The sequence below is a fragment of the Sphaerodactylus townsendi genome, linkage group LG05 (assembly GCF_021028975.2).
Source record: "Sphaerodactylus townsendi isolate TG3544 linkage group LG05, MPM_Stown_v2.3, whole genome shotgun sequence".
Classification (NCBI taxonomy): domain Eukaryota; kingdom Metazoa; phylum Chordata; class Lepidosauria; order Squamata; family Sphaerodactylidae; genus Sphaerodactylus; species Sphaerodactylus townsendi.
In genome coordinates, this window is record NC_059429.1 from 69491146 (window position 1) to 69514917 (window position 23772).

The following is a 23772-nucleotide window of genomic DNA, read 5'->3' on the forward strand; positions in this document are numbered from 1 at the left end:
GTTTTGTTTTTAGTTCTTAGATTTGTAGCTATGAAGCTTCAAAGCCTCGTGCTGCGATTCTCTGGGTTGTGCTTACATTGCTATGTAGACACAACCACCCGATTTTTTTAAAAAAAAAACTGATAGAAATACAGTGTGAAATGGCCAGTGTGAGGTCAGAAAATGGTGCTGATGAGGAAGTCTGGGGACTGCAGAGAGGCATGGGAAGCATTTTAAAGAGATTATACAGCAAGTGAAAACATTTCCAAAACGTTTTCAAAAAAGAATTGCTAGAGAACAGCATTCAAATAAAATGTTTGGAGGCAGGAAATAAAACATTTTGGACAAAAACCATGCAGAGCTCCATGGAGGAAATGTTTTATTTCCTGCCTCAAAATGTCTTATTTGGTTTGTGCAGAAAGGGTCATTGTTAATAGACTCACAAAGCTCCAAGGAAGGCACTGAAATAATATGAATGTGTTCAAGAGTTATAAACACTGATGAAAGTGGGAAGTATATAATAGAGCAGGAACCCACAGAGACTTGCAGGAGGTATCATATTTTCTTCTCCCCAGTATTTCCTCTTTCCCTTTCCAAGCCCCCATAAACTCTTGCCTTTTCCTGCTTGATTCTTCCCTTGGGATTGCCAGTTGCAGATTGGAAAATTCCTGGAGATTTGGAGATGGAGCGTTGGCAGACCAGGTTTGGGTGGTCTCTGTGGCCTTATATTAATCTGGGACTTCTCCCCTCCCCAGATGCTGTCCTCCTCAGACTCCATCACAAAATCTTCAGGCATTTCCCAACTTGGAGTTGGTAATCCTAGTTAGACCTGGCACTGATGAGTCCTCCCTCAATGACCAAAATAAGCCTCAAGAAGACCTTCCCCTTGTTTTTACTGATAGAGCCAAGCCTTAGAATATTTTGGTTGCCCAGCAGTAGTCACTGAGGGAATCTGTTGCTTAAAGCTGCAGTGGCTCCTTTTATAATTTTCAATTTTGTTAAATCCCTAAATCATAATCTGAATAGCCCAGGCTAGCCTGATCTCATCAGATTGGAGAACAAGCAGGGTCGACCCTAGCAAGTATTTGGATGGAAAACCTCCAAGGAATGCCAGGGCCATGACCTAGTGGGAGACAACGGCAAACTGTCTCTGAATGTTGCTTGCCCTGAAATCCCCAGCAGGGGCTGCCATAAGTCAGATGTGACTTGATAGCAAAAATAGTTATGTTTTCAGATTTCACATTTTCTGCATACCTGAGGCCTTTTTCATGTTTGTTGAAAGATCTATCTTGCCCATTCACAACTCTAGTTAACGGATCTAAGTATCCTCAGATTGGCTGATGCCCTTACAGACAAGGCTTTGCGAGATTTCTGAGTCTATCAACTGGCTTTTTACTCAGTAAACTTTGAATGCAATCCAGCATTATGACCTTTTCCACACAAACCTTTTAAATTGTTTCGAGGCAGGATATAAAATGTTTCCTTCATGGAGTTCTGCATTGTTTTTCCCCTTTAAGTTCTGAAAATGTTTTTATTTCCAACCTCAAATGTTTTAAATGAATCCCCTTTTGAAATGATTCTTTGGTTTGAAACATTTTAAAAACGTCTTTACTTACTGTGCAATCTATTTACTAAGTTTTCTATGACTCTGAGCTGTCCCTGAATTTTTTCCTTGGTGTCATTTTATCATGTCACTGAACTCTGAACCATCAATTTGACAAATAACTAAAAAAAGGGGGTGGGAACACCTAATGACAGCCATGAATTGTTTTGGGGTGTGAACCCAGACAAACATTGGGGTAAAGGGGGTGGGGACTGAAAATGTTTTAGGTCATTTGTGTGGAAAGGTTTTTTCTCTCCCAAAGGAGACCCAAAACAGCTGACAACATTATTTTTTCCTATTCCATTCTTCCTCACGACAACACTTCCTTCCTTCCTTCCTTCCTTCCTTCCTTCCTTCCTTCCTTCCTTCCTTCCTTCCTTCCTTCCTTCCTTCCTTCCTTCCTTCCTTCCTTCCTTCCTTCCTTCCTTCCTTCCTTCCTTCCTTCCTTCCTTCCTTCCTTCCTTCCTTCCTCCTCCTTCCTTCCTTCCTTCCTTCCTTCCTTCCTTCCTTCCTTCCTTCCTTCCTTACTTCCTTCCTTCCTTCCTTCCTTCCTTCCTTCCTTCCTTCCTTCCTTCCTTCCTTCCTTCCTTCCTTCCTTCCTTCCTTCCTTCCTTCCTTCCTTCCTTCCAAGGAAATCTACAAACATTTGGATCCAGTAGCATCTTCGAGTCCAGCAAGAGTTTCAGGTAGGGATGCCAGGGTCCTCCGGGCAGCTGGCAGGAGCTTTGGGAAAGTGGGTACAGGAGGTGGCAGTCTGAGCTCCTGCATAATTATGTAACTTCTAGTATGATATGGAAGTGCCAATATTCCACTGGGGGAATGCTGTAACATTTGTTCCAAAACTCTTCTATGGGGAAAGTGGTAAAGTGTCCCCTCATGCAATGCTGGCACTTTTGCATCACATCAGATGACCTTGTGCAGAGATGCAGATTGTTGTCCCCACCCCCCTTTTGGCTGGCCTGCTTCTGCCAGCCAAATAGTTGAGTGTCCTCACTGGCAGGAAATATAGGGAGACTGCTCACTATTGGTGGGCACTTGGGAACCCTAGTTCCAGTGTGTAAGCTTTTGAGAGTGTATAGTTTTTACTATAGGTAGTTTTTACTATAGAAGTTGTTTAAACCATATCATGATGTATTGGAGAATTTTCAGATTGTCAGTGCATTTTTTTGTCTGCTGTTTATAGTGCAGCTTAATGATAGCCAGAGCACCATTGAATAGTTTAGTAAATTTAAGCTGAATGAATACAAACAAATGTGCAGTGACTGGTACTTTCCCCCTCTGGCTTTATTGAGATCTGAGTGAAATGGGGAGAAAAAAAAGTACTGAATCAAGGTATGTCTTGTTGATATTAGAGAGTGATGAAGTGCATGCTGTGGAATGCCCCAATTTCTCTTTGTTGTTTGTGCCATTAGGGACTCTAACAAGTAAGGAGAAGAGTGAGTGAGCACATAAGAAGAAATTCTTCACTGCATGCTTATTTTTATTTAATATTGCTGAATGAGAAAATTGAGAAAATACTTTGTTAACCATCTCGTACTGTTTAAAATTGTGTCACTCATTCTACAAACGTTTACTCCACCCTGTGGCCTTCAGTAGCTAATGCTGATCTGCCCACTCTATCTTTGCTAAGAGTACCATTATTAAATAGTCTTTTGTGAATTCTTGCAGAGTTGTAATTCTACATAAGCAAATCTGTTCAAAAATGTCTAGCTGAAAATGCAATCAAATGCCATATCTCATTACCAAGATGCCTTGTGGGTTTGGAATAAATAGAAGGCAAAATGAGAAATCTAATCGAGATGCCCTGTTTCTGAAAGACAGTGAACTGCTGTGATGCAAACCATTGTTTACTCCATAGCAGCTCAAGTAGAATCCTGCATTTGATACGCATTATGGAGCCAACAAAACTCATATCATTTGCCATTTAAAAATCTCTAACTGTTGAAGGAAAGGGGCCAGGGGTTTAATTAATGATCATCATTCCTAGGGCTCTAAATGGTTCCAAGCATGTTGATTAATGGCCAATGGCAAGCAATCCAGTACATTGACACAGCATACATCACCACAGGGGACAAACATTGGCAGATTAGCAGTTGTGAGGCTGGGATCAGGTTCCAGCAATGTTGTGATTCTACACTTTTGCTGTATAGAACTTGCATTAGCATGAGTCCCACTACTTTGTGACTAAAAATCAAGGCACAACATGATAGGATTAGAATTTAACCCAAGCATATCAGATGGTCATTATCTCTAGAGATTGTATCAAAATTCTCTTCATGCAAATTGCTCTCTGGATATTGGTGTTCCAAATTATTTCTTTCTAAAGCAGAATGAATGCACTGTGAATTCTCATGGTTTCCTATGTTTTATTACTGAATTGTGCACTATTCATGAGGAATTTACTTCGCTTTCAGTTCCTTCAATGCATTTTATCTCCCCCTCCCCTCAATATACTCACTGAATAAACACTGAGGGCCATATTACACACAATTGGGGGGGGGAGTCACCTCTAGATTCACCTGAACTAAATTGTTTTCCATTCAGCTGCAAGGCAGATGATTTAGCTTGGAACTCTGGTGTGGGTAAAGTAGGGGCTCCTGCCGCCTCCTTCCCTACTCTGCACACACGTATTGCTTTTCTGAACTGAAATGGCTCCAACATGCAGGTATTTACCTAACTTTGCATATGAAGTATTCCAGGCACCTAGACCTAATTTGCCCCCAAAATACATTGTATAGTTTGATCCAAAAGAGAGCGACCTTGCTGAGATGGTGCATGTAATTATGCCAGTATTTGTGAGTAGTATTTCAGCACATGTACTGATTGGTAAAACAGCATACAAAAAGATCTTCGTGCAATCATGCATACAATTACATCAATGCTATTGAGAGGATAAATGATGCAAATAGACTGAAAAACTGCAGCAGATGACATGCTTCAATCTCATAACTGATTTTAGGAATTCTCCTAGTTAACCAGAGTGAAGGAAGGGTGGAGCACAATTGCTGGAACAGTTAAAGAAATGAAACTGAAGATAGGGAAAAAAAAGAAAACATACACCCATTCCTTGCTAAAATAAAAAAAAATAGTGTCAGCAAGTCAGTGTTTTGACAGCGTTGCTAATATTAGCGTTGCTAATATAGAGGGCAATGCCCCCAATAGGGCTGTGCATCAGGATTAAGCCAAACCAAAAATACCCTCCCCTAAACTGTTTTGGATTTTTGGGGGAGGTTTTTTCAGCCCCCCCAAAATGGTGGTAATTTAATGTAGCCAAAAAGCAGTTCCCCAAAAATGCCACATTTGTCATGTATGAGAACACCTCCCCTTCTCCCCCTCATGTGCTAAACATAGCCTCTGAAGTCCACATGGGCTTGGAGGGGATAGGTAGAACAGAACTGAATGATGGGCTCAACCTGGCTGGGCCCCCCCATTCAGTTTCGCCCCACCCTCTCCAAAATCAACCTGAACCCAGCATTCAGGTCTGTACTTCCACCAGCTCCAAAGTCCACAAGGGCTTTGGAAGCAGTGAGCAGAGCTGAATGCTGGGCTTGGCTTGGCTCAACCAACTCTCACATTCAGCTCTTTTGCCTCCAAAGTCCAAGTTGATTTCAGAGGTGGTAGGGCAGAGCTGAAAGCTGTACCTGGCAAAGTGTTTATAAGAGGTCTGTTTATAAAAGAGAATGCTCAATGGAAAAAGGAGAAAGAAAAAAATGAAATAGAAATCAGACAAAAAATTAGAAAAGTAGAAGAACAATTAATAGCTGATTTGAATAATGAAAAATTATTGAAAGAATTAAATAATCTACAGAACCAACTAACAATGCTATATTCTAATCAAATGGAAAAAAATTAAAAATATTAAAGGCAAAAGAATTTGATAGCGCAAACAAGAACGGCAAATGGATGGCATGGAAGATTAGAAATAAAATACAAAACAGAAAAATTGAGTTAATAATAAAAGAAGGAAAAAGATATACAAACCAAGATGAAATTATAAATCAATTTTTGGAATATTATAAATCATTATATAAGCAACAAGAAAATAATAAAGAAAATATGACAGAATTTAACATAGGAACTAAGATGATAATAACAGAGGAAGAAAAGAACTCTCTAGAACAAGAAATTACAAAAGAAGAAATCCAGGACACTATTAAAAAACTTAAAGTGAGTAAGTCCCCAGGATTGGATGGGATACCAAATGAATTTTATAAAATATTTGAAGAGCAACTTACTCCAATATTGTGCGTTTAATGAATAAAATTAAGGAAGATAAGAACATACCAAAATCATGGGAAGAAACGGTGATAACAGTAATTCCCAAGGAGGGGAACGATTTGACAAATGTTAAAAATTATCGACCGATCGCATTGTTAAATAATGATTATAAAATTTACACGATGGTCTTGGCAAACAGATTTAAGCAAGTACTAAATAGAATTATAGCACGAGATCAAAATGGATTCCTACCAGGTAGATACATAAGGAATAATATACGAACTGTGATTAATTTAGTAGAGATACTCCAGAAGAAGATAAACCAACCAGCTTTAATGGTTTTTTTTAGATATAGAGAAAGCTTTTGACGGCTTAAGCTGGGACTATATGAAAGAACCACTAACCAAAATTGACTGTGGGGAAAATTTCCGAACATGGATACAGGCAATTTATACCCATCAAACAGCCAAAATAAAAATAAATGGGGAGGTCTCTCACAAATTTAACATTGAAAGGGGTACACGGCAAGGCTGCCCGCTTTCCCCTCTGCTGTTTATATTGTCTTTAGAGCCCCTTTTGGAACATATTAGAGTAACAAAAGAAATAAAAGGAATAAAAATCAACAAATACGAATACAAAGTAAAGGCATATGCCGACGATCTGGCGCTATTTACCCACAGGAAGAGACTCAGCGAATACTGAAAAAAACATTAGAGAGCTATAACCAAATATCAGGATTACAAGTAAATGAAAGGAAAACTAAAATAATAATGTTTAATTTAAATAAAAGCAAAGAAGAACAAATTAGGGAAATAATAAAATTTGAAATAGTAAATAAAGTAAAGTATTTGGGAATTGTAATTACGAAATCTAATATCTTACTTTTTTCAAAATAATTATGAAAAAGAATGGAATATAATTAAAAGCAATCTTAAAAATGGAGTAATTTGAATCTTACTCTTTTAGGGAAAATCACATTAATTAAGATGACGGTGTTAGCCAAAATGAATTATCTATTTCAAACCATACCGATAATTACGAACAGACTTTTTTTTGAAAAGTGTAAAAAAGATATTTCTAAATTTCTTTGTGGCAAAAATAAAGTCAGAATAAAATACCACATAATGTGCGATGAAATAAAAAGAGGTGGTTTAGGACTTCCCAATTTGGAACTTTATTATAAGGCTGCATGTATGATGTGGTTCAGAGAATGGATAACTTTACAAAACACAGAATTACTTAACATAGAAGGATATGATTTAGTCTATGGATCTGGTACACAGAAGGAAAAGAATTTAAACATTTTATGGACCATATTATAAGAAAATCAATATTTAAAATAAGGGAAAAATATAAAAGAGAAAATATGCTCAAAACACCAAAATGGATATCGCCGTTAGAAGCCGTGACTTTAAAAGTGACTCAGAGTAGTACAGAATTAAGATATAGTGATATATTAATTAAGATAGGATCCAAATTTCAACTAAAAGAGAGAAATGAAATTATAATAAATAACATACAATGTCAATGGTTTACTTATAAGCAAATAATAGAAAAATACAAAATAGACCAAAAGAGAGGATTTGAATTGGAGGTAGGGGAACTCTGGAAATTGTTAATAGAAGGGAAAAAAGGAACCATTAGCAAAATATATAAAATACTGCTTCAACAAGCTGAAGAAACAGAACAAGTAAAGGTTGGCATGGTATGTTGGGCCCAGGATTTTAATAAAACGATTTATTTAGAACAATGGGAAAGAACCTGTGTAGAGGAAGAGTGACCTACTCTCCTCAAACGTGGGTTAGGATTTTGAACATTCACACAGCTCAGAAAAAGGAGACTGTTTCTTTAAAACAAGTTCTTAAAGTTTATTGAACTTAGCATCATTCAACAAACGATAGTCAGATGGCATACTATGCATACAATCAATTGAATAAAAGCAAGCAGAGACAAAATCACTGAACCTACTAAAATGTAAAACTTCTCCATTGCTTAGCAGGTGAAAGGAAAATGAAGCAGCTCTCATAACTCAATAGACAGCCTCTAGCCAGCGTGAGGTAGCATTGCATATTGGGAGGAAAAAAGGGAGGGGGGAAGCGGGAAAAGGGGTGCCTCTTTTACAATATGGAAAGGCAGATATAGGGAAATTGTACATCAGGTGATCTTAATAAACCAATCACAACTTAGTGCCAATTAACTAAAGCAGGTGATGTAACTCTTCATTCTTATCAGGTGTTGTGGCTGAAAGTTTATTGAAGTTCCAACCGTTAGCAAAACATTGTGCAGCTGGGCCAAGACCTTCAATTAACTGTTACTCGGTACCAGGATGGGAAAGCTGGTGAAAAGCCAAAGACAGGCAATTAATTTCAAGAACTATTAAGGCCAGCAAGACCGTGGTAGTGATGTTGAACTATTATAAAGTTCACCAATAACGGTTACATTAATAACTGCATACAAAATGGCGATGGTTAAGCTAACATAGCCACTCTCTCTACAACCTGGGAGGATTTAAAATTTACCTGCTGCACAAGATTAAAAGAAAATTACTACAAAATGATGTTTAGGTGGTACCTCTGCCCGAGTAAATTGGCCCTAATGTATAAAGGGGTTTCACCCCTATGCTGGAGGTGTAATGAAGATAATGAAGATAAAGGCTCCATGTATCATATATGGTGGAACTGTAAAATAATTAAAAAAATTTGGCTGAAAATCCACCAAAATATTAGGATCATATTAGGAATGGATATATGCTTTAGACCAGAATTATTTCTGTTAAACATGATAGACTTAAAACTTCAGAAAAATTGTAAAACCCTACTTTTATATATGATTACGGCAGCTAGGATGTTGATTGCACGTAGTTGGAAGAAGACAACTCCTCCCCAGATGCAAGTCTGGATTTTACTCTTAACTGAATTTGCATCAATGGATAAACTTTTGGTGCATAATAAGAAAGAAGAACATTGAAATCATATTGAAGACTTGGAAACCATTTAACGATTTTCTACAATCAGTATCTGAAACAAAAGACTTGCTGGTTTACCTCCAATGTTAAATACTAATTAACTAACTCAAGGATTTACGAATTGAATAGAAATTTTTTATTGATACTGAGATTATTAAGTATAAGACCCTTAATCGGAAGTCAATTTGTCTTTGTTTATATTATTATCTATTTTGTTTCTTCTTCTCTTCTTTCTTTTTTTTCTTTTTTTTCTTTTTTTTCTTTATACATTTATAGCTGTGGTGGGATTTTATAGATGTTACACACGTTTTTTTTCCTATTAGTGTTATGATACTTTTGGAGTAAGTAATCTGATTAACACAATTATATGAAGTAAATTAAGATAGAGATAGATTGTTGAACAAAATGTAACGTCTTTTGTTTTTTTTATTTGGTGATTTATGTAATAAAAACTGTTAATAAAATTTTTTTAAGAAAAAGCTGTACTTGGCCTGGTTGAGTCCAGTGTTCAGCTGTCTGCCACCTGCCACCTGGCACCTCCAAGCCCATGTGGACTTTGGAGGGAGAATTCAATATGCAAGTGAGGGGGATGGGGGAGGGGAGAGGTGTTCTCCCATTTTTATGGCATTTTTCAGGATCTGCTTTTTGGCTCCATTATATTACCACCAATATGAGGTGGTGGTGGTGGAATAAATCTGTAAAAAGCTAAACAGCTTTTGGGGGTTTATTTTTGCTTCCTTTATCTGAATGCACAGCCCGAGTGGGTTCACTAATCCCACTGCCATCTGTATTAGCAAGGATGTCAGTACACTGACTTGCTGACACTAAAGTCAGAATTATTAACTCAGATCAACAGCCTTACTGTGGGGTTTACATAAACAGGTAGCTTTCTGTATTTTAGCAAAGGGATAAGTGAATGTTCTCTATTTTACTTCATTGTACAATTGTGTTCATTTTTGTCAACAGTTTCTATTCTGTGCTTTCTCCAGTTAGATTTCTCGAGGTGTCTGCATTTAATAGGCATGTGTTATGCTGCTTATATACAATTTATATGGTATTTAGATATACAGTGTATACCATACATATATATCACACAGATTTATAGGTGCACGTTACTTGAAAAAAAATGCTTCTATGATTTATAGAAAACTGGAGTAAAAGTGAAACAAAACATACTGATTTTTCAAGTTACTCCACTAGAGAGTTACTCCAGTTTCAATGGGCTTAGACTGCAGTAGCTCTGCACAGGATTGCGTTGTTGTTGTTGTTGTTCATTCGATTTATTAGACTGCCCTACCGCCCGTCTTGGGGCAAGTGTTCATGGGACAAGAGTTCAGAGTGCTAGAGAATGAGTACCGAGATATGCACTAATCTGTTGCATCTTAAGCCCCCAAAATTAACAACCCCAGTTTTTCCTGAATGTGATAGTGTGTGTACCAACAGTGGTCCCCTGTACTCCATTCCTGCATCTTTCTCTGTGTGGCAGTCAAAACTTCCTCTGCTCAACTAAGCTTAAATTGGACTAAAAATAAATAAAGCAATGATTTGATTTATGTTGCTGCCCCCCACACCAAAAAGAAAGCACAATCCCTTTCTTCTATAGAATACAGACTCAGAATAGTTCCAGTCTTGAAGTAGAACAAACATTATATTCTGTCCTCATTCTGATGTTGAATGGAGGAGGTTAAAATACTCTCCTGCACAAATTTTTATTCTCAAATTCTGGCTTTAAGCACTAGTGCCATTTGTTGATTTGTAGTGACAAACTTTATGTGGGGCATTATCTGCATGTTCACCCATTACTGATCCAAAGTACGCACATCTCCTCACAAAGCTGACAGGAAGTAAGTGCTGTTCTTTTTGCAACAAATCACAGACATGAAAAAGGATTTCTCTGGCTCTTTCAGTCCACTCTTCTTCATATATCTCACCTTCTGAGAAAAGGACTGCAAGAGACTCAAAAGGCATATTGTGGGTGCAGGGAAAGGGAAATAAAAGACAGGGGAATCAAAGGAAGAGAGGTCAGAGTTCCCAGTTATTTTCTATAGATTGAATACTCTTGAAAGCAAGGCAAGGCACTAAGAAAAATAAGCAAACTAAAAATAAAGAACATCTTCAAACATGTTATTAGATCTACCTCAACAGTAGCATGAAGCCAAGCACCCTTTCAAGGAAAAATAGTGTACCCAAACTATCTAACAACCATTTCTCATGACATATTGTGTACTCATGCCCCAACCCCCCACCATTGTATCATGCATTGTATCCGAGTGCAAGTTAATTTCAAACGTGGGTGTTCTTCTTCTTTTACCTTGAAAACACTTGCCTGTGAGGTTACTACTTAGAAAGATTTTGAAGGGAAACCTTAGAGTTGAAATGAACACATGTCTTTTGTAACTGATGTCCTGCACGTGTATTTGGAATTTAGTGGTTTCAGCTCAAATCCAGAATGTTTTTTGAGTGGCGGATCTAAGAAACTTGTGAGTTGCTCATGAACTAGATACTAGCTGCTGAGGTGGGAGGTAATCCTCTTTACTTTTTTGTTCCCTGTAGTACAGGGTTCCCCCCAAAAAATCTACAAGCAGCTCTGTGGTGGTCAATGTTTTGGCATATATGCCACAAATAAAGTCCATAATATGGGAGAATGACACTGCAGAGCACAAAATGTTGCCCTACACAATGCCTATCGTACTGAACTAGGGGTAATACAGAATTTCTATACAGTCTAGAAAAGTGATTGCCTGCACTATTCTTTTAACAGGTGCTCACTAATGGGCTTTGATTTAAATCGACATTGGGTAGATCCTTCTCCTTGGGCTCATCCCACACTGCATGGTGTCAAGCAGCTCATCGTTGAGATGTACAACAATCCGGTAAGTAAATAACCTTACTTGGGCATAGCAACTAAACAGATGTGCATATGTGTTCCTTTTCTTTTCCCTTCCATTGCACTATTGCACTCTGTGACTCAGCTCTGTGTTGGTCATGCTGTTACTAATCCTTCAGAGCTGCTGTTCTATTTCTTCCTTTGGTTCCATAATAGATCTAACCTGGAGCTAAATATGTAGCTCAGCTGGAAAGACAACTGAAGTATTTGCTGCAGCACCATGTTGAATAGGGATTTGACTGTCATTATGAATCATAGCCAGTAGATTAACTCAGAACATCTTGAAATGTTCTTACCTAATGGCCAGCCGTCAAGGTCAGAGGCAATGGTGTCATCTCTTCTCACCGTGTGTGAAGCAACCTTTCTGATCAGTCACATCCATGTTGATGGAGCAAGTAAAAGTATCAAAAACCAATAATTGCTGAATATATCTGAATTCAACATAGTTACTTCTATAGAGTCTTTGCTGCAAAAGGAGTAAAAGATACGGGTCCTAAAAATTTCATTTGAAAATAGTGATATTTTTAATGCAAATCCAAGGCAATTGTTGCTATGTACAATCTAGAGCAGATATAAAATTGTGTTTGCAAATGTGACATCAACATATACACACATATATTCAGATGCTTAGCAAGAGAAACAGGACCATTTTGAAGGTAAAATTGCAGCTAATCAGGGAAGATGGATTAAGGGGAGAAGAGTGGAAGACAGACGATTATTGAATATATGACATCAAAGTGTAGAAGGATTATTGAGTAGGTGACCTAAAAAAACCCTCTTAACACAGATAGAGGTGCTTTTGAAAATATAAAATAAGTAAAAGGCATTTGTTGAGAAGTGTAATGGTACTTTATAGATGGATCTTGTTGAATAAATTCTTGATGCTCTGTCTCACAGTGACAGCTCCCCTTTAAGGAAATGTCAGGGTATTAAAGCACATATTGCTGTCATGCCTATTTCTGTAGCTGCTGGTTTTGGAGATTGTCCCTATAAGTAATAGATAAGAACATGCCCACTTGCATATGGGCATATCTACATACTGGAGCTTGACACAGCTATGATGTAGGGTTCTGGAGACCTAGGGAAATCCCAACTTTAAATGAGAAACCTGATTTGCAGTTTAAAAAACTACAAAATTGCAACATTGTGAATGTGCAGATGATGCAAAAACAAAAGCCACAGGTTTTTTTTTAGCATTTTGGGTCATTGTAGGGAAATCAATATATTTACATACACTTCTAGCAATGGGACAAAATACACAAGGAGGGGAAGCCAACTGGAAAAAAGTAAAGAAGAGACAGGAAAAATGGCACAGTTTTAGATTTAGAGAAGAAGAGTTTGGATTTATATCCTGCTTTTCTCAGCCATAAAGAGCAGATTATAAACTCCTTCCCTTCCCTTCTCCACAACAGACAATTTGTGAGGTAGGTGGGGCTGCGAGAATTCTGAGAGAATTGTGACGAGCCCAAGGTAAGCTTTATGTGAAGGAGCAGAGGGAAAAAATCCAGTTAACCAAATAAGAGTCCACCACTCATGTGGAGGAGTGGGGAATCAGACACGGTTCTCCTGATCAGAGTCCACTGCTCTTAACCACTATACCACACTAACTCTACATGTATCATTAAGGGGATACAAGTGTGAAGAGGACAAAAGAAATAATGCCAAGGCAGACCACAGGAAAACAGAGAAGGAAAAGGAAAAGCAGAAGATATTCGCAGGCAGGGCTAAAATTCTAAATATTTTGAGTCAGCAACTTTATTTAAGTGTGGCCTGTTTCTTGACACAAGGATGGCATGTTGGCACATCAGCATCCTAGTCCTATATGCTTACACATTGAAGAATCCTTTCAAATGAGATTAATTTGACAAGCGTTGGTACATTTTGAAGTGGATGGAACTGGAAAGAGAACCTTCTTTGGACCGGAACAACATCCTTTCATTTATCTCTAGTACCTTTTGACCGCTTCCTCAGTGGCATAAAGCAACCCAGAAGTGTAGGCTTTACTGATAATTTGACCCTGCTTTTTGGATTCAACTCAGATAAAGTCATTTTGAAACTGTGTAAAAATTCAGAAGTCCTCAGTTGCTGAGAGGCAGCAGGTAGGAGCAGTAGTAGGCCCATTGAGGATTTTTTATCCTAAACTGCTACTGTCCTTCTCAGAGTAGAAACACTGGCTGAATGCTTTCCATATAAAAACAGTTTCTGCAATTGAGGAAAGCTCCTTTTCCCCATCGTGCTTTTTGTGGGACCTCATCCACAGTCTGAAGTGCCAGGGCACAATGGTACTACCGCACCACCCAACTGTTTCCAGAGGGCTTTCAGATGGTTGGGGAGGCAGGAAAAATGACAAACTTCTTCTCTGCCAGTCAAAAGCCTCCATTGGGGCTGAATGAACCTGCACCTTCCTTTCAGGTGGCCTAAGTCTGGGGTGCTAGTTGTGGCACCCACCATGCGAAAGCCTGGGGAGGAGCCAACTATTATTGGCTCCTCCCCTGAGAGTGCCCCACCCCCCCCACAGGTACCCAATCAGACACCAACTCAGATCCTAATGCTGGTCTTCTTTCCAGGTTGGGCACTGCCAAGGTCCTTAGTGCCTGCCCACCTTCCAAGTTGCCCATACTCCTTGCGCATTTGCCAAATATGAAGGTGTGATGGGCTAATGTGCTGACATGAGGGCTTTTAGACAGATGCTTCTATCGTTGTTGGACAGTTAGGGTGACTGTAGACTAATTTTTAATTGACTTCATTTATACTCCACCATTTGTATTCCATCAAGGGAATATTTTATTTTCTTCTCCATTTTATCCTTACAGAAACGCTGTGAGGTAGATTAGGCTGAATGCATATGACTGGCCCAAGGTCACCCAGCAAGCTTCCAATGTGGAGTGGAGATTCAGTCCTAGTTCTCTCAGTTCCTACTCTGAAACTTTAACTACTATATATCACTACTCAAAACCAAAAACCCAAGCACCCCAAGTTATTCAACCTAGGAGTTCAGAGTCACAGGGTCCATTCTTTTAATCAATTTGAGCAGTGACGGTAGATATGAATGAGTGCATACATGTAAAAATACATACTCCAGAGTTATTTTACAATGCTGCAGAAACAAAAAGAAAAGGAAAAGAAAAGACTGCCATAATAAAGGAAGAGCTGTGAGCCAGTGGCAGGGTAGAAGAATGCTGCAATATATGAATCCACACACATTTAGGGAACATTAATGAGGAAGTTAGTACCTGTGTAATTAAGTCTTAACTTCCATGCTGAAAAAGGCTATAAAATTGAGCTGAAATCAGAACAAGTCACAAAGTCATTCAGAACAAGTCACAAAGTGCATTCATGTTTAAATCATCCCCAATAGGCATTTGTTGATTGATTGCACTTGTATTCCTTTCTTTCTCCATACAACTTAAAGGGACTTGTGAACTATAGTTACATATATTGAACCAGTTCCCTATATTGACCCAATCTGGGACTGATTAAAACTTAGATTTGCTAAAACATTTCCCCACTCCTAAAAAATTGTTTGTGTGTTTTAAAGAAGGTGGTGGAAGTTCTCTCCCCTGATAGTATTCATACAAACAGTTTCACAACTGCTAGTTAGCAATAAACAATAAAAACCAATAACTAGTCATGTGGGGAAAGTTTTGTGATAAAAAATGGATGTAGGAGACATGAGGAGAGAAGGAACATATGAAATGTGACACCAAAAGCATCATAACAAGCGTTCCGCATCGCAGCGGCGGAACGGCTAAGCCGGGCGCTCAGGCGGCTACCAAAGCGCGACCGGAAGACGCTGGGACCGTCCGCACGGACGGGTCCCGAAGAGGCGGGCAGAGTCGCACCGCTGAGCCGCCGGTGTTTCAAGATTTACTCGTAGCTTGAACCTGGTGCACTACCTGGCTGCCGGTGTCGCCCGGGAGACACGCCCTGGCCCCGGCGACCTGCTCGAAAGTGGCGCAGGGGGGGGGGCGACGTCCTGCCTCGGGCGACGCCACCGGATGGTCTGGGGACAAGGTGAGTGCCGGGTGGGGGAGGCGGCATGAAGCCGCTGCCGTTCGCTCGGCAGCGGCTTCATGCCGGCGTTTCCCCAAAAAGAGCGCTGGGAAGCGCTCTGGGGAAACGCCGGCTTCAGGCCGGCCGGGCGGCGCGAGGGCGGCGCGGTTGCGTTGCAGCTGCACCCCCCGTGCGAATGGCGGCCTGGAGACGGTGTTTTTACCGTCTCCAGGCCGCCATGATTTGCCCGTGCGGAAACGGCCAGGGAGTCTCAGAAGGTATAATGACACTTCAAAAAAGCTCTTGAAAAGATCTGGATTAATTGTTTAGGATTTAAATACATCATTATATTACTTCATTTTGAAGGAAAAAATTACCATCTAAAAGTTGCTTGTAAAAAATGTTTGCTGTTTTTTCCAGATTATTAAATAAGCCTTTTATATGTAAAAAAGGGATGAAACTAAGAAGATGGCTGAAATATTGAAAGTTAACAATACTGAGTACAAATCATTCTATGTCATTACACAGATAAATCATAGATTAAAAATGTGGTTTGCTAATCAAATTTTAATTAAAACATCCCTCATGAATACATGTTCATGTCTGATGACATTGTGGCAAACAAGTGCCAGTGGTAAGCTTTGCAGAAAGCTTGGTTCTAAGCAGGTTATTCCAAAAATTGACCTTCTCTGCTCTAGACGTATACGTATACCAGTGATGCACAGCTCATTCTGCATTTAGCCCCCACCATGATATTTGGCCAGGAATATCATGATATTTGGGTCAGACCAGATGTTAAAATGCATTTCTCCATGCTGTGTCTCATTGCTGTGCCTCAAGGCAAAGCAATAGTATACAATTATCTAACATACTTTGGGTGACTATGAGTGCAGTCCAGAACTCAGGCAGCTTGGGATGGCACTGCTGCCATGCTGTCCTGTCACCTCCAGAGGGCTTTCAGGCAGTGCTGGGAGACAGAAAAAAACAAAAAGGTTCCCTGGCTGCCCAAAAGCCCTCAATAGAGAAAATGGAGTTCCACCACTCAAAAGGGTAGCATAAGTCCATCCTCCTTGCTGCCAGCATTACTGGGGTGAAAGCCTGGTGGGAGCCAAGTAAGGTCAACTCAGCCTCCAGGAATGCCCCCAAAATGTCCCCAGTTATGTTGGCCTACAAGTTAGGCCAGTGCAACTCTAGAAGTAGCAGCCAGAGGCAGGTCTGGTGCTGCAAAGCTCTGCAGCATCCTTCTGCCTTCCTGTTTGCCCTCCTGGCCAGTGTAAGTGCTATTTATGCTGGCCATGAGGCCAAATGGGCATGAACCCTCACCATCTCATATGGCCTTTCAGCCCCCCCCCCACATCTGGATTGGACCTGCCCATGGATTACGTAAAGTCTTGTATGCAGTAACTGTATAAAATGTGGAAAAAATGGACTTTCCCTTTAATTTATCCTTTGTATCATGAGAATAGCAATGGATAGAGACATTATCACTGTTAGCTGTTTTAGGGTAATTGTTTTAGTTTTCCAACAGTGCTTTCAATGTTGAAATTAGTCACTTGGTTCATAAGCTATGGTTAAAATAGAATAAGTTGGAAACATTGTTTTTGGCCACTTTAATTGACATCATGAAAAGCTTAAGCTACCAATCAGGACAGGTTATCGAGTCAAAATAGAATACATAGACATACACCGTTTGAGAAAAACATAAATAAATTTTGCCCCTCTACGTGATACTGATATGCAATTTTTGGCTCTTGGCCTACAGGCTACATTCTATGACATCATGGACTTCAATTGTTGAGAGCTGTACATTTTCAGTGTGATGCATCCATCTGTTCCCAATATCTTACACCAACCCCAATGTTGCTCCCTGCCTTTGCTCCTAATTCCCTAGTCTCATGCTGTTATATTTCTATTGCTCTTTGCATCTTTGCCCCCATCTGGTTGTGACCCTCCAACCCTGGGGAGGAGGGGGAGGGACAAAAGGATGGGGCCTGTCATCTGGTTGAGGCCTACTCATTCTAAGGGAAGGAGTGGGAGGGAGGAGAAAGGGGTCCATCATCTTATCAAGACCTGCCCCCCTTGGAGAGCGGGGCTGTCATCTGGTTGTGGGCCATCAGTCCTGGGGAGGAGGGAGAGGGGGGCATTATCTTCTCAAGGCCCACCCAACCTGGGGGAAGGGTAGGGAGATGGAGAGAAGGGAGATATTGCCTGTCATCTTATCGAGGCCCACCAACCCTAAAGTTAGGAGCAGGAAGGAGGCGGAGGGGCCCCATCATCTGGTTGTGGCCCACCCACTCTGGGGGCAGGGATGGGGTAGGAAGGATAATTGAGGGGAGCAGCCCATAATCTGGCCTTGGTCCTCCCACCCTGTAGGGAGGAGGAGGGAGAGGGAGGGCCTGTCATCTGGTTGAGACCTACCTACCTTAGGGGAGGGGGAAGGTAATTGAGAGGAGAGGGGGCCAAGAATCTAGTCATGGCCCACCCTCCCCCTTGTCTTAAGGAAAGAAAATACCTCAAAAACCTCTGATTTGCCACTCTTACTCCAGGCTTTTGTGATATCACAGCCATATAACTAATGGCTAGAGAAGAGTTTTAGTCTCTTGCAGTAACCTCCATCCTTTACTTGTTTTCCATCCTTTTGAGTGCCAGCCACTTTGGAATCAAATTTGAGAACAAATTAGCACAAAAAATACTTTGGAACAAATCTACTTAGTCTGTGTACAACATTCATTTTATATGGCTCTAAAAAAGTAAGCATATAGTCGTTGTTGCATGAGTTGCTCCATCTCTCTTCTTCTTGCAGATTTACAGTATACTGCTTCATATACAGTAAAACACTCTAAGGCCTTTTGCACACATTTGGTCTCTTCATGTCAAATATACAATACCTTTTGGTCAGATTCTCATTTGTGCATGTGTTTCCCCCTCTTCAGAACTCACTGTGCCACAGATCAGAGAAGCCCTGCAGTTTCTGAGTGCAGGAAAAGTTCAATTTTTTCCCTGCCTGCACAAGGAAAGAGAAGCAGAGCAATGTTTTTTGCTTCATTTTGCTTTTCTGTTCCTTCTTGCCTTCCCCCATGCACACCGGAGCAGTTTTACTGGCATTTTAAGGAGATCATTGGGGCTCCTTGTTTTCAATTTATAATTATTCATTATTACATTTCAGGGCTGCCCTTTCCCCTTAAACGGTTTCAATCTATTCCAGGAGTGATAGATCATTGAAAGGGCCTTTAAAAAGTTCAGAAACAGGTGGCAATTAACCACCCAAACCCAGAAGGAGGAGAAGCAGGAGGCAGGCAGAATAGTGGCTAGGCTTGGGGGAAGCAGCAGGGCACCTCTTCACATGTAAATGAGGAAATGCAAGGAGACCCTACTGCAAAGAACACAGCCTTGCAAAAAACTGTAAGTACACAAAGGGCCTTACTGATTCTACTACTAGAGTATGGTTTGTAGGCTATATGATGCAGCCATCACTGATAAAGCTAAACAGGTGTGGGGTTGGTGAGTTCCTGGGTGGAGGGAAGCCTTGGAAAAATCCTATGTATTCCCTCTAATGTTTAGTTAAACAAAAAGGCATTATATGAATACTTTTTTAAAGTGCTTAACATTACATCCATGCAGAGCCAGTATTAGACTGATTTTAGTTGAGATGTGAACCGAACATGTGAACGGAACGTGTGAACCGAACATTTCCAGAGATTTGGCTAATATCATCACATGGGGGAAAAAGGTTATTTGAAGTCACCCTGAATTTGTTTTGTATCTAAACCTGGCATATAGAGACTACTCTGATTGGAAGATTGCTTTAAGTATTTACTTCCAAATAGATTGAAATGAAGCTCTAATATTAGCTGTGGGATTCTCTACCTTATTCTTTTTTTAAAGGAAATTGCTTATTTTCATAAAAAGCTTTATGTTCTGTTGGAAAAAACTAATTCCTGAACTTCAAGTGGCCTATGGTTTGCAGCCAATCTGTGTCTCAAAAACTGAGCCCACCTCAAATGACAACATTACTTAAATTACCACCCACTTTTACTCCACTTCTGTGATGTCTGTTCATCATCAAATAACTCAAATGAAAGTACAACACCCCGGTCTCATGACTTCGTGACTGCAAAGACCCTGCTGGTATCTGGCATAAATTTCCTTTTTGTCAGGGCAGCAAATTGTGTCCATCTTCAAGCTCTGCTTCCACTCCTGCAATGATGTTATTAGCATAGTCATCAATGTAAAAGTGTATGGTGGATGAATAAAATATAATAATAGATTTGGCAGGGGTTATATGTCTAAATTGCCCACTTATGCTCTCTATACTTTGAGTCTGCAAGTGGCATCATCTAATCTAACATTTAGATAGTTGGAAGCTATCATATTTTGCTCAGTATTCTCCCACTCCCACCCATTTTCACCCCAAACAATTTTGTAACTTTCAGTAACAAAGGTTTTGTAGCTATTTAAAAAATAATAATAAAGCTGGCAAAGTTTGTGTTGGCCTTTAACAAGCATTAAACAAGAAGTGATCACTGTTCTGCATGCTGTTAGGAAATTCATAATGTAAATATTTGGACCTGCTGAAGACTTCAAACAATGAATGAAGGTTTTAGCAAAACTTCTTGTGATCAGGTGGTATGAGACGTAGATCTTTGTCTTGAGTAAATAAGGCTCAGAATTGAAAATTTGGAAACACCAAAAGACCATCTAGGTTTTTTTGCCTGTTTCCACTTGCTACTTCATTTGGCAAGACTGTACCATAAGTACCATAAGAAGGGTGTGCCACAGCAAAGTTTGGGAGTATGTTGTTCTTCTCTGATGAGGACTCTACACTGGGGTGGTCTATGACATATGCTCTCAGAAGCTAGACTTGATCAGTAGTCTAGCTGCAGAAATTGAACGTGGTTTTATTTAGGATTGCATTTGATTTAATCAGTCCTAAATGTTATTTTAAATTTTAGTTTTATGTATTTTATGTACTCTATGTATTTTATTTATATTGCAAGCTTGCCCTGAGCTCCATAAGAAAGAAAGACAGCTAATACATGTTTTAAATAAATAAATAAATAAATGCCAGATAACCAGAGAAGTATACATTTACAACTGATAAATGCTTTCATTTGGGGAGTATATTCTATTTGGGGGAAAAATGAACTTTATTTATGTATTTACTTCATTTATACCCCAACTCTCTCCTCAAGGGAAACCCAAACAGCTTGTATAGTTATCTTCTCATCTGTTTTATCTTCACAGTAACCTGTGAGGTAGGTTTATTTATTTGATCTACTTTAAACAGCTCTAAGGTACCTTTCAACCCAACTCCAGATCACCAAGGCAGCAAACATTAAAACAGGTCAAACATTAAAAGCAGCATACAAACACACTCACATATAAATAAAACACATAAACATACATAAATTCACCCAAACGTCACCCAGCAAACTTCCATGGCAGAACTGGGATTTAAGTTGGGAATCCCAAATCATCACCATGGCCCCATCCATGGATATTTCAATCTTCGGATCAGGGCACTGTAGACATAAGGGAGCTTTCCCAGAAAACTGGAAAAATCTAAAATCTGGGAGGAAGGGGGGGGGCTTAAAAATCCTCAGAACAGTGGCAGATAAGTAGGAAAAGGGGGAGACAGATAGGAAAGCAGTGCGGCAGGGAGAGGGCAGGAAGAGGAGCAACCCCACCTACAGTTTCAGGTGGCAGAGGAGGGATGAGCTGCTACAGAAGCTGGGCAGCAGTGCCCAGGAAGATTGGTTGGCAAGTACATGGTCCACTGAGTGTGAGGGGGATGGACTGGCAAACAATGTCAGGGAAAACAATGGGAGAGAAGGCAAACATATCAGGATGGGCAAACAAAGCGGCAAACAAAGCAGCAAGCACTGGCAAGCAGGAGGATGGGTTAGGGTTAGCACAGCAGTGAGAAGGATAGGAGATAGGAGATAGCAGGCAGGGCAGACTAAGGAAAGAGGTGCAGTGGGAGGGAAGTAGGCAGACTAAGGAAAGAGGTGCAGTGGGAGGGAAGTAGGGTCAGGGTTGCCAGGTCCCCAGTAGGGTAGGGGATCTTTTGCCCCCAGGATCCACCTCTGCTACAAATCAGCTGACTGGTAGGGAGACCTAACACCAACTGGGAAGGCCTAGGCCAGCATCACAGCACTGTCACTAGATTATGGGAAGTGAGCTAATGGCAAGGAATGGAACTAACATTATTTTTCTGGTTTTCTGGATATTGTTTTACTGTCACTCATGCAATCTCAAACTTATTTTCTTCTGACTTTTGAAAGCAGTTTTATATATGGTAACTAAAGAAAAGTCACATGAAGGCAATGCTGATAATTCTGGATTGCATTCTTAGCTTTTAAAGCCTCTGCCCACTCCCGCCTCCCCCTTTATACCTACAAAAAGAGGTTTTGGTACTTTTTACCACTTTATAGCTTTACATTTTTACCCTTTGAAAGCCTCTTCTTGGCTTTATCTCACCTACCTTAGCAAACTTGGTGTGCTGCTGTAATCTAAATATCCAACAGTTTCAAGACAGGTAAATATTCATTGGGGGTGTTGTGGGGTTTCCGGGTTGTATGGTTGTGTTCCAGTAGCAGAACACGTGATAAACCAAGCTGAACACAAAGTGTTATTTGAAAACACAGAAATTCTGGACCACTCTGACAACCACTACATCAGACTACATAGAGAAGCCATTGAAATCCAAAAACACATGACAATTTCAACAGAAAGGAAGAAACTGATGAAGAAACATCACCTCCAAACAGAGGCGTATGCCTATAGGGACATGAGGTCACCCATGTCCCCAGGCGCATTGTGTTCAGTTCTGGTAGTACTGTGGAGTACTGTGTTCAGTTCTGGTTACCACATCTCAAAAAGGATATCGAAGAGATAGAAAAAGTGCAGAGAAGGGCAACCAGGATGATTGAGGGACTGGAGCACCTTCTTTATGAGGAGAGGCTGCAGTGTTTGGGACACTTTAGTTTGGAGAAGAGACGTCTGAGGGGTGATATGATTGAAGTCTATAAAATTATGCATGGGGTAGAAAATGTGGACAGAGAGAATTTTTTCTCTCTTTCTCACAATGCTAGAACCAGGGGCATCCATTGAAAATGCTGGGGGGAAGAATAAGGACTAATAAAAGGAAACACTTCTTCACGCAACGTGTGATTGGTGTTTGGAATATGCTGCCACAGGAGGTGGTTATGGCCACTAACCCTGACAGCTTTAAAAGGGGCTTGGACAGATTTATGGAGGAGAAATCGATCTATGGCTACCAATCTTGATCTTCCTTGATTTGAGATTGCAAATGCCTTAGCAGACCAGGTGCTCAAGAGCAGCAGCAGCAGCAGAAGGCCATTGCTTTCACCACCTGCATGTGAGCTCCCAAAGGCCACTGGTGGGCCGCTGTGAGTAGCAGAGTGCTAGACTAGATGGACTCTGGTCAGATCCAGCAGGCTGTTTTTTATGTTCTTATGTTTTTAAATCATGAAAATGGACAAAATTTTGCTACCAATACTTAAGAACACTAAAATCAAGACAATGGTTAGTGAATACCATTGGAGACACAGGATGTTTCCAGGCAGGAAGCAATCAAATGGATTAAAATGCCAGGCAACTACTATGCAGATGCCCTCACTAATTGATTATGCAACTTCATTGTTACTTAAATATGCTAAAATGGGTGGATTCCACTCAACACATGGAAATCACACTTGCTAATTGCACCCTTTACACATATTAACCAATGCAAATGGTTCTTTCTCCCACCCTGGACATTCTACAGGTATATATACTCCACTTGCTTTACTACCAGCATATCCTCTGAAGATGTAGGTGAACTGTCAGGAGAAAATGCTACTGGAACACAGCCATACAGCATGTAAACCCCACAACAGCCCAGTGATTCCGACCATGAAAGCCTTCAACAGTACATTAAATATTCATCAATTTCAGTTTTGTTTATTCATTTAGTTGATAACTTACTTCAACTATTTCATTAATTTGCTATGTGCCCAGTCAAATACAAGGCTTGTCCAATTGGGGTGGGAGATCCTTTGCTCAAATATTTGTTTCCCACCACCACTATGAGCAATTGCAGGAGAAAAAAATTAAAATGGTAAT

The 23772-nt window shown here is 40.2% G+C and overlaps 1 protein-coding gene across 1 annotated transcript in view; it reads left to right on the plus strand.

Annotated features, from left to right (window-relative positions):
- The window catches only part of LOC125433066 (BEN domain-containing protein 5-like), a 996205-nt gene that overhangs the window by 814605 nt on the left and 157828 nt on the right, over positions 1-23772 (plus strand). Inside the window, exon 9 of the mRNA XM_048497387.1 lies at positions 11527-11638. Within this exon, the coding sequence (XP_048353344.1) occupies positions 11527-11638 (112 nt within the window). The remainder of the gene's footprint in view (positions 1-11526; positions 11639-23772) is intronic.